The 15,863-nt window shown below is 40.9% G+C and overlaps 1 protein-coding gene across 5 annotated transcripts in view; it reads right to left on the minus strand.

Annotated features, from left to right (window-relative positions):
• mta2 (metastasis associated 1 family, member 2) overlaps positions 1-15,863 on the minus strand; it is a 109,015-nt gene that overhangs the window by 40,494 nt on the left and 52,658 nt on the right. For all 5 annotated transcript variants that reach the window (XM_084328589.1, XM_084328587.1, XM_084328588.1 and 2 more), the window contains exon 3: positions 2,632-2,725. In XM_084328589.1, the coding sequence (XP_084184715.1) occupies positions 2,632-2,725 (94 nt within the window). The remainder of the gene's footprint in view (positions 1-2,631; positions 2,726-15,863) is intronic.

Below are 15,863 nucleotides of genomic sequence, written 5' to 3' on the forward strand. Positions count from 1 at the left end.
GCCTAGCTTAGCGTAATGAATGGAAGCGGACCGTGCCGGTTAGCCTTCGGGAGAGGTGTTAGTTGGACAATGCCTAGGCTAACCGGTCATGTCCGCTTCCATTCATTGTGCTAAGCTAGGCTAACATGCAGCCAGATAGCTTTCTACTGAACGCACAGAGAGGAAACTGGTATCTATCTTCTTGTCTCTCTCTGGAGAAGACGGTAAGCTAATTTCCCAAAATGTTAGCGTGTTCCTTTAAACTATTAACGTTGACTCATTCCTCCAGTCCACTAAAAATGATGCTAATATTCCTTATGTTGTTTATATTCATTGAAAATTGCATAAGTCATGAGATTATAATAATATAGTAATAATAACACATGTTTGGCCAGAGTTCTGCCAAAGGCATTACGGCACAAAGGAAGCCTTTCTAAACAAAACATGCTTTTATCAACAAAAATAACTTCATGTTCAGCGTTAGCAAGGCTTCTCAGCTTCTCCTCTAGTCATCAAAACAGTCTCCATGCTGTGAGGCGGAAGCTAACGGACAAACTGGAAGTGACAGGTTTTACGGCAAATGTGGTCTTGGTTGGCTAGAATGGCTACCAATTCTTTCACCAATGGTCCCAATTGTTTACACACACGCATCAGGTGCAGCTCAATAAATTAGAATATCGTGGAAAAGTCCATTTATTTTGCCACATTGATGCAGTAATTTGTGCAAAAGGAGCCCCAACTAAGTACTGAGTGAACATACTTTTCAGTAGGCCTACATTTCTATATAAAAAATATATATATTTTGATTGGTCTATGTAATATAAACTTTTTCTGAGATACTGAATTTGGGGTTTTCATGAGCTGTAAGCCATAATTATCTAAATTAAAACAAATAAAGGCATGAAATATATATTTCACTTTGTGTAATGAATATATAATCTATGAGAGTTTTGCTTTTTGAATTTAATTACTGAAATAAATGAACTTTTCCACAATATTCAAATTTATTGAGCTGCACCTGTATACAAACACGTCACACACATGAAGGTATCACATTCACAACCAATATGACAATAATATATTTTGTTCAAAATATGTTGTTGCTTTAACTGAAATAAAAGTAAAAACTAGACTAACCGTTATTCAAACATGTTTCTAAATGTTTCCCATTTGCAAGCTAAATCCTTGCACCTTAACACATTCGGGGCCATTGGGATCAGTCTAATCCCACTCTATACAGCAAGCATATCAAAACAAACTTTCATTGTGCGTGAGGCTGTTTGTAGAGCTAAATCTATACTTTATATTATTGCCATCTGTCCATTCTCATCGTCAATTGACACTATAAACCGTCCCTTCAATATGCCTTAAATAAATACATTTTTCATCATTACGTTCCCATTTTATAGCGTCGTGAATATGAACGTTATAGCAGAATGTTCTGGGGTATTTCCTGGAAAGCGAGTTATAGGGCGCTAAGTTAATAACGTTAAATCGAATGGCGTTTCGGCTATAGACAAGCTAGAGCTAAAACTCAAAATGCATATTGTCGGTATCATGGTCCACCATGAATGCATGAAAGGGGGGGCGGGGGACGTCGTTTCTGATTATTGATTACCAATAACGGCATTAGCCTCAGTAGCCTTATTCGCTGACCGGGTAGATGGCTATGAGAGCAAGGCCCGATCGGGCTGTAATTTATGTCAAATCGATCTTACCTGTGGCCGGTTGGATCCCAAAAAGGATTTCCCAGTTATCGATCGCCATCTGGTAGATCCATATGTCCATTGGCTGCTGATATATTCCTTTACTGCATACTGAATTCAGCGTCCCAAAAACTATTCCAGGCCATCGGCTACACGCATAGCTTTAGGCTAACAGAAAAGCCCATTCATAATAAAAAATAAAAAAACACCGGTCTGTAACAGGGAACACTGCATTATCGAGACAGCGCCCCTATGAGGATCTGGCCGGTAATGCACTTTTCCGAATTCCAAGAGTAGGGTAAATCTGCAGTGCCGCTCGGTGACATTGAGTAGGATATTACAATGGAATAAAAGCCAAAACAACCTTGCCACGTATATATACACGTGGTTGGCCGTCAAGCGTTGGAGCCGAAACACGTATATATACGTGGTTGGCCCCGAATGTGTTACGACCTGCCAGAAGACAGGTTTGTGACTGACTAGTTCACTGGCCTGCATGAGTTTATATACTGGCACCAGGTCTCCAGAGCAACCTTATTGTTGGACCCTGAATGCAAAGAAAATGTTCAACCAGCCATCCCAAAAACCCCACCTGCCGACCACCTTTTATTTCAACAATTACAATCCCTCTATTACCATTATTATCAGGAATTTGTCCTCTGCATTTAACCCATCCTAACTATTTAGGAGCAGTGGAGCGGCCACAGTCCAGCGCCCAGGGACCAACTCCAGTTCTGAAGCCTTGGTCAAGGACAACAGCAGGGGTATGTACCTAGCAACAACAAGGAGAGGTGGCCTGTCTGAATAAGAACAGGTGAGCGAGACTGTAGACACCAGTCATCACAAGTGAAATATATAGTAGCCGGTCTTGAGCGAGACACCAGTCATCACAAGTGAGATATATAGTAGCCGGTCTTGGTCTACTGGGTCTAATAATGGTACTCACTTGCATTGCTGTCAGCCAGAGTGTTGAGGTTGCCCGAGATGTCCCGCCTTCTGAACAGACACACCACTTTAGCTTCCACGTTCCCATTGGCCGTCTAATAGTGAAGAAACAACAGTAATTGGTTAGGACCCCAATGAAGCATTAACAACATTAACACATATATATACACCCTATGACAAAGACTGCCAAACATGCAGACTTCTCTGCTGCTATTAGGCAGTGACTGAACTTTACGAGATATCAATAAATGTGTGTTTTGATGACTTAAAGCCTAGTAGGGACACAGCGGTAACTTTTTTCATCCGATACGGAGTACCAATACGATCCATTTTTTGGCGTTTTATCGCTTTATTACTACTGGGCAGTCCAGTAGGGAGAGACAGAGGAAAAATGGGAGACAGAGTGGGGGGAAGACATTCGGGAAATAACGACGGATTCGGGAATCGAACCCGGGTCGCCCGTGTCGCGGCTGAGCGCGCTATGTGGTTCGCCACTGGGGCGCCACGATCCACAGCTTTTACCACAGTATATACCAGTGGTCTGCAATAGGAGATCCGTGGTCCGAAATTGGCCCGCCAGCAATAATCAAGATTATTTTGAGAATATGTATTTATAGAGATATATTTTTTATATATAATTCTTTTTTGACAACACCAACAACAATAATAATAATAATGAGAAGATAAGAAATAATAAATACAGACCAAAACGCAACTAATAAATACAAAATACAAGATACCAAGTAGAAAATAAAAACACCACAAACACCAACACCCCGGTATTTATTTATATATATATATCTCAGACTGACTATAGGCTAGGCTATATATTTAAGCTATAATGTCCAAACAGAGAAACTACCACCACCTAAAGAATGCTTATTCTACTTTGTTTTATCCATGTTGAGAGAGTGAATAACAGGTATATGTGCAATGTAGCGCTTGCTCAACATGAATAAAGTCGGTGGACAGCGCCTGGTGCTGAAACGTGGTCACCCATCGGAACGGCTTGTCAAATGAAGTTCGCTGGATATTTCGTTGCAACTCGAGACCCGAAGCACGCAATAGGTTGAGTGTGGTGACGATCGAACGGCAGCAAATTCAACTTTCAAACAATGTATTTGGATGATCTGCGAAAAATGCAACCCGGAGGCGACAGACGAGAGCAAAGTGCCGCGACATGCTGCAAACAAGCAGTGCAAGTGTGGTATGAAATTAAAACACCGGTTCAGTAAGTCATTCAAACTGTTGTGAACAGTAACAACAATGCAATTAAACTGACATCAAATCGGAGCAAAAAAAGCTAAATCTGCTTCAAGAAGACGTGATACATTAGGTATATAAGAATTACGACGACGATTAAAAATACAATTTGGCTTTTAACTCATTCAGCGCCAGTCACAATGATAGTCGGGTTAACTCGCAGACCGTTATGCGCCGGAACCCAATTATAGTCGGGTTTTAATCATTATTTCTTTTATTAGCGATATCCATTCATTTACTTCCATCCAGCCTGATGTTATCGTTGGGAATGGGTCTGCGCTTGCAAAAGGGCAAATACCGCCGCCTACGCCTTCCAGCTGGTATTGCACCCCATTGGGAATGGTGTTGTTTCTTTTCTGGGACGATCCGAGACGTGCAGGCGGGGTTTAGGTGCTCAGGCGAGGTAGGCTTTTGCAATGATAGCATTGAACAGTAACCCCACCCGCCCGTCAGTGTGTAATGGTCGGTAATGTGGTACGGACCTCCACGAGCAGTATTTGGAATGGCGATCAGATAATTGGATTATTTCTTTTGCATGACATCAGATACAAGGTAAGAACACTATATATAAATTTGATCGTTGATCTGATATTTATTTCTACCCCGATCGACGCTGTCTCTGTGTGTGTATGTGTAGCTGTGTGCCGTTGGTGGCAGGAGGGGGGGGGGGGGGGGGGGAGAGCCCCGCGGTCCAGGGCTCTTTTCATTCTTGCACAAGGAAGGATAATAATGATGATCTAGCGTGGATTTCAGGAAGATTCGATAATCAGGCGAAAAATTACAATGCGTTTTGTGTATTCCACTAAAGCGCTATTATCGCGTCTTTTCCTGGGATTACTAGAAACCACCAAAACTTTACTCGTATTCAAAACGGTATAAAACGGAAATGTACCTATGAAAAAACAATCCGTTTTGTACATGTTGACTGGAAGCAACTCACTGATAATCGACGGGTGTATTAGACCCATAGCTATCATTTAAGATATATTTTAAGCAGAAGGCGGCTGGGTGGCGCAGCGGACTAAGCGCTCGTCACCAACGTGAGAGACTGGTATCGAATCCGGCTGTCAGCGTTGCCTCCGGCTTGGCCGGCCGTCATACTGGCTCAATTGGCAGAGTCAGCGGGAGGGAAGCCGGTGGGTGGTAATCTGGTCGTTGTAAATAGCGACTCCTACAGGTCGGTCAGGGCGCCTGCAGGCCCTGCACAGCAAGGAAGGGAGATGGTGAGGGTAGTGTGACCTCCCACACGTTACACCTCACCAATGAGAGTCCGCGCTGGCAGGTGAAAAGAAGTGGCTGGCTGACTCCGCATGTATCGGAGGGGACATGTGATAGTATCTATCAACCCTCCCTAGACCGACCAGTGGGGGGCACATGCGAGCAACGACCAGGAAGGGGAGGGGGGAAATTGGCACGCTAAATTGGGATGGGAGAAAAACACAGAAAAACAGGAGGAGAAAAGCGGATTAAAAAAAAAATGTATTTTAAGCACTCTTAAATCTCGCAGTCCCCCCATTGATTAAAGCGGTGGCGTTTTAGCGCCATCTCGCGGATTAAGCTCTGGCGCTGAATGAGTTAACCTTCTAAAGCCGGGTGCAACACTAGACATGTTTTGCAAAACATTAAATATCTTTGAATTCGTTTGTGATAAAGACTCGCTTAGATTATCATCTCAAAATGTTGTGTATCTCTCCGTCAGTGCGCAGAAGTAAAGAATAGAATCTTGAAATATCTAGATTGTTTGTTTTCTCTGGACTGCATCTAATCAGCTGTATCCATCTATTTATCATGTATCTATGTCTGTCACTATAACCGATGGAAATGCTCGAAATTGTCACATGGACTGGGAGAACCAATGGAAAATTCCTATAGTTTCTCAATAGTCCAGTCCGCTCCACAGAACGGGCCGGCAAATATTCTTTTGGAATTCGAAGCTTCGGGCCGAGATTCGATTTTAATTCGAAGCTTCGAGATATATATATAAATTTTTTTTTTATGTTGTGGGACTTGTACAGCACTTTGTTCAACTTTGTCAGTGCTGTAAAGTTTTTTAACCTTTTTAAATCTTAGACAAACAAAACACTTTGCTTTCATGAAATATTGTAAGCCGTCATTTGAGGCTTTATAAAAGCAGCACAATGAACACAAATCTGTCAGTGCCGAGTCCGACCTCATCTTAAATAACAAACAGCATTGCTTGTTGTAATTAACAAAGAGAGACAGAGTTGATTTTGCAAAAAAAATAAAATACACGGGCCTTAGATTAGACGGGCCCCACTCTAGGATGCCAGCTTTTCATTACAACTTTTCACTGTGCGTGACGTTGTTTGTAGAGCTAAATCTATATTTTCTATTATAGCTATGTATCCATTGTCATCGTCAATTGACAGTATAAACCTTTCCTTCAATATGCCATAAAGAAATAATTTTTTCATCAATACGTTCTTGTTTTATAGCCTAATGAATAGGAGCGTTATATGGGAATGATCTTGGATAATTTCTGCAAAGCTAGTTATAAGGCGCTAAGCTAATAACGTTAAATTGATTGGAGTTTTGTCCCTACACAAGCTAGTTAAAAATCGAAATGCATATGATCGGTATCATGTTCCACCATGAATGCATGAGGGGGGGGGGGGGGGGGGGGGAAGTCGTTTCTGATTATTGATTACCAATAACGGCATGCGTTATTACAACAACATACGCTGATCAGGGGGTTGGCTATGAGAACAAGGCCCGATCAGGCTGAAATTGACGTCAAATCGCTCTTACCTGTGGCCGGTTGGATTCCAAAAAGAATTTTCCAGTTATTTGATCACCATCTGGTAGATCGATATGTCCATTGGCTGATGCTATATTCCTTTACTGCATACTGAATGAGGCATCGCAAAAAGTATTCTAGGCGATCGGTAGGGATGGGTACCGTTCACATTTTAACCGATACCGGTATCGGTACAACAGTTCTGGCTCTGCTAGTTTCTTTTCTATCTTTTGGCGCTTTTTTGGCGGACAAACCACCGCACATGTGCACCGTGACTGGTGACTGGAGTCTAGCTCTGCTAGCACACATAGCCTAGTACTGTGTACAGACGGTATTTAATTTTAATTTTTTTTATAATTTTTTAGCATTTTTACAGCTTTATTGGTCACGCAGGAGCGACAGAGGAGAGGGCGAACGGGAGGAGAGGTGGGGAGATGTGACAAATAACGACGGGAGCTGGGATCGAACCCGGGTCGGCTGCGTAGGTGCGCGAGGCACTATGGTATGCGCCACGAGGGCGCCCCTTCAAACTGTAATTAGAATTAGAAAGCAAACAAAATAAATAGACAAGAGAAAAAGAAATCTCAATTTGGTCAGTATTGTCATTTGGACAAACAACGCCATTACTTTAAGTTGCAGGCAAGAAAGACAAGTCTGTCCACTGTCTCTGGTTTTAAAACTGCCCTGTTGCAGGTCACCCAAAAAAAATCTCTTTTCGATATAGAGTATTAAAATATATTGCAATATTTATCGTTATCGTTATATCACCCAGCCCTAGCCGAAAGCATATTCATTATTGCGTCTCGAAAGCGATCAAATGCACTCGAGTGTTTGTCTTGATCAACATAACAAGATATCTCTGCCGGAGGATTTTCCCTGATGCACAGAGCGCCACATCCGGTTTAGAGTGGAGTGCAACTCGCCGAAATCCACCAGGCGGCGGTATTGAGGCGTTGAAATATCAGACAGGGTCCAGCTGGCTCCCGGAGCCTTCCTGGATGAATTATGAATGCCAATAGCGAATAAAGGAAATAACGATCATAAAAACGAGTAAACTCATTGTTGGCGTTATTAGATTGGCGGGCAATAACGAGTAAACTCGTTTTTGGCGCAGGATGTGTTAAAGAAACAAACAAACTAGCAGCAATGAACTACTCTGCTGCTGATTGAGTATTCTAGCTGTTCTTTTCGCTCCACACTCACTGTGTGCTTCTCTTTAGAAGTGTGTGGCTTGTTTACCGACGACACATCCTCTACTCTTCTGTCCTGAGTTGTGCCGGCTTGCACTGTAGCCCTAGGAGCTAACATTATGTCGGACTATTAGCTAACGTTAGCTTAAGAACGTTAAACGGGTTACAAATATGTGAAACTATCGAAGGAGTAAGCAGACAGCTAAAAATAAAACCCACCGCGGCAGAGAGCGCACATAACAAAAGAACGTTTCGAGAAGAGTGGAAGTTTGGTGATAGACAGTAGTGTTTCTAGTAGTGGCTACAGTAATATGATGCTGGGCTGTAGTGATGAGTTGTTCCGTGTGGCACAAGTATGTAAAAAGAAAAACAGAAACAACACGTTTGTCATCTGTAGTAAATAAATGAAGCTGGAATCCATTCGGGACCATGAACAGAGCCAGTGTCCCATTGTGTCCCGGATTAAATCGGAGCCTCTCCTCTAAAGACGCTCTGTGGCTAGGCTAACAGCCATGTCAGACAGAGCCGATGTGGAAACTGAGCTACACTTTCTAACAACCTGCCCACTGTACCAAGATATCAGAGACATATACTCCCCAGTCCCCATGAATTTCAAACACCCAAAGAGAGTTTGAAAACATGTATTGTGCCATTGACATTAACACTTTGAGTGCCAGCGACGAGATTTCCTGTTAGTTCATGCCAACCTTTTTTTTATTATCGATTTCCATTAATTTTTCATCAATCTAGCCTCACGTTACCAGTGGGAATCTGTCTGAGCTCGAACAGGGAAAATACCGCCCCCTATCGTCTCTCCGGATGGTACTGCACCCCATTGGACTGGACTGAATGAAATGCATGGGGGAAAAAATTGTCCGGATTCCACATTTTACTTGTCAGGCATGTAATCCAAGCCTATTGCAGTCATCGCCCACCATCAGAACAGCGTGGAATAGGTCTTTCGACCACCCAGCGTTGGATCAATAAACGCGATCGATATTTGGAATGGCGATCATGAATTGGAATAATCTTTTTGGAGAACATCTGGGTAAGGAATCTATTTTACCAGTATGGGGATAATCAGAGCTGTTTTCACCTATATATCAACGTGTCCCATATGTGTGTGTTTGTTTATTTAAACGGATCCCCATTAGCTGACGCCTTAGCGGCATAACTGAACACATACGTTTCAGACCCTGTTAGTCAAGTTGAACTATCGCTCTGACTGGGGACGCTGAGGGCATGCTGAATGTGATTTGACCAAAGCAGAGTATACACACAGACAGTGGAGCTGTTTGCAGATAGCAAGCATTTTGACTTGGCGATGTCTCGCAGATAATACAACTACAAGTAGAGATGTTCCGATACCATTTTTCCCTTTCCGATCCGATTCCGATACCTAAGCTTTGGGTATCGGCCGATACCGATATTTATCCGATACCAGTGCATTAAAAAAAAAAAAATATATATATAAATTATAATTTTTTTTAAATTTTTTACAGATACTGTTATACTGTTTTTTAGTAATAAAGTAATGGTATTTATTCAACAACAGGTGATTGTATAGATTTGTATTAGTATCATTAATCAATGAGTATGGGCTGCAGCACTGCAGATATACCCTACTCCAATTATCCACACGGACATTAAACGGTGTTGCACTCGGTGCTCAGTGGCTCTGCAGATATACCCTATTCAGTCTGTAAGCTAGTGGCAGATAGAACGTTCATGTTGTGATTTTTGATGCAAAATAAATATTCAACATTCTCTTTTGAAACTCCGCCTCAGACTCTTATCCTTTGGCACTTGCTGTACTTTGCTTGCAGGTCTGCAGCCATTATTGCTGGATTAATAGCACCAACTTTAGACACGGTAACGTTATCAAGCTAAGCTAACTGACCTAGCTCGTCTTCCCGCATTGACATTTGATAACGTTAGTAATAGTCAGCTAACGCTAGTCAGTAGCTACTTAACTTAAATACAATTCACCGTGGGTGCATTATTGTTGATAGACGGTCACGGACAGTGTTAGGTCCTGGAGATAGGACAGGCGATCATCTGATTTGATGTAACGTTAAAGCGGATGTTGTTCCAACTAGCTATCTTTCCAGCTAATGCTATCATAACACCAGCAAAACACATCCCGTCCGAGCTCCCCGTCACACCGCACTGTCGGGGACAATGGAATTTAAGAAAGTGTATCTGCTGTTAAAATGACACAGCATCACACTTTAAAACATGTTCATTTTATAATCCTCACTCTCCGCAGGACTCGGCAGGAGATAAATTACATCATGGGATCGGAGGCTAGAATTTACGTGTACTCGCCGATACCGATACCAGCATTTTAGGCAGTATCGGCGGCATTTCCGATACTGGTATCGGTATCGGAACAACTCTAACTACAAGTATAATTATTAGGGCTGTCTTAAATACTTCGAATGGGCATGGGATTCGAATATGAAAATAAAATTTGATTATGCAAAAAAATAAATATATATATATATATGATTTTTTTGCAAAATCAACTCTGCCTCCCTTTGTTAATTACAACAAGCAATGCTTGTTATTTAAGATGAGGTCGGACTCGGCACTGACAGATTTGTGTTCATTGTGCTGCTTTTATAAAGCCTCAAATGACGGCTTACAATATTTCATGGAAGCAAAGTGTTTAGTTTGTCTAAGATTTTAAAAGGTTTAAACTTTACAGCACTGACAAAGTTGAACAAAGTGCTGTAAGTCCCACAACATAAAAAAATATATATTTATAATGTTTTATTTAAAAAAAATTATTTCGAAGCTTCGAATAAAAAATCTCGGCCCCGAAGCTTCGAATTCCAAAAAGAAAATCGAAGGTCAGCCCTAATAATTATATAATATATATATTTTATAATTTTTTTAATTATTATTATTAAAAAAAATAAAAATTATAAAACCAAAAACGAGGTATCGGCAGTGTATCGGCCGATATGGCTCATAGACGATCGGTGATCTGTATCGGTGGCAAAAAACATGATCGGGGCATCCCTAATAATGGAAAGTAGAAAAAAAACTGCTCATTTACAGTTTATTATGCAACCTATGCAGCTCGTTTATTTTGATCCATTTTCTGCACCACAAATGTATGTCATAAGGTGGTTTGTCAGAGTGAAAACATTTTCACATCAATTTATTCAAATCGCCATTGTTTTTGGTTCTGGCCCGCCATATAATGGCTTGGAAGAAATTTGGCCCGAGGCCAAACTTAACCCTTTCTCCGCCGATGACGTGTTTACACGTCTTTCCTCGCCATGCGTAATCTGCCAATGACGGGTTACGGCGTCTTTGAGATCAATATTTCATATTTTCGTCATGGTATTCACATTTCACCCACGGAGTCTTTGCTGGTGTTGTAGGACTCCGCTCAACTCTGCAACGCTTCAATACCGCCAGCTGGTGGCCGATCGGCGAGTTGCCAAAACCGGAAGTGGCCGGAAGTGCTTAGTCCGTCCCCTATTCTGTCGGGCCACTCGCTATCGCTCGCGGGACTCTATCCAGACACCGTGCATATCGATCCGTTGCCATAACTCAATAAACAACATGATTGGACGTGTATTAGTATTATACAAACCGGAACTGGATCACCTAGATCAACATCCCATAATAGCAATCTTTTTGCTCCACGCTCATCACCCAACGGTAAGAGGAGACTGGGGTGAGTTTCAGCATTTTTCTTTACCATTTTCTATACAAACTGCTCTGATCTATATATCACCCATACTACATAAATCATTTAACGTCGGTCATTGAATTATAAACGACCCCCCCCCCCCTCCGGTCAACCGCAGATGATCAGTCAACACGTCTAGGACCGTGTACAGTTGAAATTTTTTATCTGGCGTCGATCGGTATCAAACTGCATTTGATGATCTAATATATGCATTCATGGCTATATCTCACGTTATATGAAATACTGCAGAAAACGATAAAAACATATTTATACTCTAGACCGTATTATTGTGTGAATGAAAAAGTAAAACGTTCCTACATCCTGAACGATAGATAATTGATGTTGAATGGGCCATAGTAATGTCAATTTAGCAATACAATTTAAAACGTTATAGCCCTGCAAAGAAGGTGAACATCTCCATAGACAAATAGAGCTGGCAGAGAGGCTACAAAGATGGATATAAGCTCCGGCATTGCCAACACCTGGTATAGACAGACAGTATAGAAGTATACAGTATAGACAGTATACAGTACAGACAGTATAGAAGGTATTAGGGGTGTAACGATGCATCAAAATGCATTGATCCTAATGCGACGATTCAACTGCATCTATTTGAAAATGTTAGAATCGAAAAAAGAAAGAAATTTATCTTTTTTTTCACATCTTTTTTTCCATGTATTGTTTTTACTGCCCTATAGTCCATTCATGCTGAGTGAATCAGTTCCCCCAGCCACATTTGTGTATTCAACTTTTTTTGGGGAATTAACTGATAGAAAATTTATCAAATCGAATCGTGGTCAAACGAAGAGATTTCATGATGCATTGAATTGTTGCCTGAAGAATCGTAATTTAATTTAATCGTTGTGAGGTCGCATCGTTACACCCCTAGAAGGTATACAGTATAGAATTTATACAGTATAGACGGTATAGAAAGTATACAATATAGAAAGGAGAAATTTTTTATGTTTTTTGACAGGCTCAGTTACAAGCCAAATAGCAACCACATTCAAAAATAATAATAAAAACTTTGTTCACTCGCATTGTCCACCGTCCAGCCCACATACACACGCAGAGGGGAAAAAGACTAGCAAGCATACGAGTGCAGGAACGTTACGTTAGCTAGAAGCCCATAAAGGTTTGTTCCCCAAAACGTTTGATGGCGAGTTGACACAGTGAATAGGTGTGAACACGCAGGGGGACGGACGACAACAACAGACACACATAAATGTTACGTTAGCTAGAAGCCCATAACATGCATTCCCCCAAAACACTGTTGGCACGTCCTCCAGTTAACGTAAGCCGCCTTGTTGAATCTCTAGCTCATTAGCAAATCAACTGTAACCAACGTAGGGATCCAATAACCACCAAATTAGGGATGCCCCGATCATGTTTTTTGCCACCGATACCGATCACCGTGAGCCATATCGGCCGATACCGATCGTTTTTGATTAAAAGAAATTAAAATGTATTTTATATAACTTTTTTTTTTTTTTTTTTTATAAAATATATATATTATATAATTAGACTTGTACTTGTATTATCTGCGAGACATCGCCACCACGCAACAAGCTCCACTGTCTGTGTGTACTCTAGTAGCCTCCAGCTATGGCCAGGATTCTCCGGAGCTGCAGCTGGACCTATACTCGAGTAGCCTCGAGCAGAGCTACGGCCAGGATTCTCCGGAGCTGCACCTGGACCCTATTGGTATAACGTTACTTAACTGTGCTCAACAAGCCCTCAGCTCGAATACGCATCGAATCAGTGTTATAAGACATTGCTATCAGGAGCTATCTGTAGCTACTGCTAGCCGGATATATAACGTTAATACAACGCCTCAGTGAATTATTTAGTTCAATGGGACATTTCGTTTTGAACAGTGAACTAACGTGAGCTAACAGCTAACAGCTAACAGGTATCATGTATCATACACATCTCTACTATACTTGCTGGAGCGTTTGTTGATATCAGGAGCTATCGGTAGCTGGCCGGCTAGATACCGTTCTGTTAGACAATGCCTCATCATGTATTAAACTAAAAGTGAATAGTTGACTGGGTTATTTTGTAACGGTAGCTAAGCTAACGTTAGCTCAGGGAGACGCTGACGCCGTCCTCCCGTGTCCCGTCTCACTAGACTAGACCCGTGTTTACATGCGTGCGGGAGGGAGGAGCAGACCCCGCACCACCCGGTGTCTGAGACAGAACTCAGCGAATGAGATCGGCTTTGACGATCGGCGAAAATAAAGCATTATCACCGATCACCGATCGCATATTTATACTGATTATCGGCCGATAACGATCGGTGGCCGATCGATCGGGGCATCCCTACACCAAATCAATAAATATCTTACTATAACTATCAGATCAATCCATCTCTTACTATAACTATCAGATCAATCCATCTTACTACAGCAGATTGTTGACTTGAGATGAGGTTTGTTCCTCTACTACTGCTGACAAACTTTGCACTGGCTGATCGTGGAGCTACGAGTGCCATTGATGAGGAACGTTTACGTTTATGTAACACGCTGATTGAACAACGGCAGACCACAGGCTCACCGACGGTAAAAGACTTCAGTTGCACAACCAGCCAAAATTACAAATGTGATGAATGTTTTACAACCCCGGCTTGTCGGGTGTCGCGTTAGGAGTGGGGGCAGGGGATGCCAATAAAATAGTTTTTGGAACCTTGTAAGCTAACCGGTAGTACAATTCCCAACCAACGTTATTTGTATTTTCTCACCAAAAGACAATGTACAGACAGTAGTAGGGCTGCAACTAACGATTATTTTGGTAGTCGACTAATCTGTCAATAATTTTTTCGATTAGTCGACTAATCTAACGATTATTTCTGTCGATTATTTTTTCGATTAGTCGACTAATCTAACGATTATTTCTGTCACACCCTCCATCTCTGCTTCCTGTGGGCGCGGCTCCTTTTCCGGGCTCTTAGCAGACTTCTTAGCTTAACATAACAGACCGACAGTACGTTTGGGGGAACTAATGGGATAACTGGGGTTGCAACAAAAGTGCAACTAGGGCTAAAAACACAATGAAATAAATAATAATAATAATAATAATAATAATAATAATAATAATAATAATAATAATAATAATAATAATAAATCCTTCTTAGCAGACTTCTTAGCTTAACATCCCAGGGAACTAATGGAATAACTGGGGATGTTGTTTGCTCCTGAAGTGACAAGAGTCTCAAAGTCTGGGGTGATGGTAGACAAAGCAACTCTGAGGTCATGCTCAATGTCCAATCTGTTCCTCTGCTTTGTCTTCAGCTGGACCAGAGCTGAGAAGCCACTTTCACAAAGATAGGTGGTGCAAAAAAAAGAAAAAAAAATATATATATATATATATATATATATATATATATATATATATATATATATATATATATATATATATATATATATTAGGGCTGGGCGATATGGAAAAAATCATATCGCGATAACGATATGATAATTTTATTTTATTTATCGATAATTATCGAATTGTTATAAGTATCTTAAAAAAAAATCCGTTGTTGGGATCAATATTTCATAGATCACACATTTAAAAATAACTGTTCATCTCACTTCAATCATTTTTATTGCAGAACATGGTATTTTCTCAAGCAGACAGATGTAAACACTAGGGCTGACCTTCGAATTTTTTTTTGGCAATCGAAGCTTCTGGGCCGAGCTTCGATTTTAATTCGAAGCTTCGAATACATTTTTTTTTTATGTTGTGGGACTTGTACAGCACTTTGGTAAACTTTGTTGTTTTTAAATGTGCTCTATAAATAAAGTGGATTGGATGAATGAATTAAGTAGCCCCTTTCGTGACTGTGACGCAGCCAACACGGCTGTGTGATTTAATTCAAGGTGGATCGCTGTTGTCGTTTGAACAACTTCAGATTTCATGGGAACTACCAATCCCCCAAATCAAGAATGTTTAAGATGAATGAAGTAAGATTTTGATTATTTGAAATATGGCCTGTGTAGACTAAACTATGCACAGAATTATGTCAGTCTACAAGGTCCGGATTCTACATGGTCCGGCAATGTAGACCTTGTAGACTCCACTACAGACCAATTATCAGTGAATGTTCATGCATTTTTAAGAAGGGCTACTTCCACAAAAAAACAAAGAACTCACCAAAACATCTCAGTAGCACCTTATCTAAATGTTTCATATATGGATATTCATATTTATTTATGTATTGCATGCATTTCTACATTTTATTTCCTATTTTGTTTATTCATCCCAGTATCTTTCTTTCTTATGTGTGGAATTCTACAAGGCATTTACATTCACATTTA

This window comes from Notolepis coatsorum (assembly GCF_963971535.1).
Source record: "Notolepis coatsorum genome assembly, chromosome: 1".
Lineage (NCBI taxonomy): Eukaryota > Metazoa > Chordata > Actinopteri > Aulopiformes > Paralepididae > Notolepis > Notolepis coatsorum.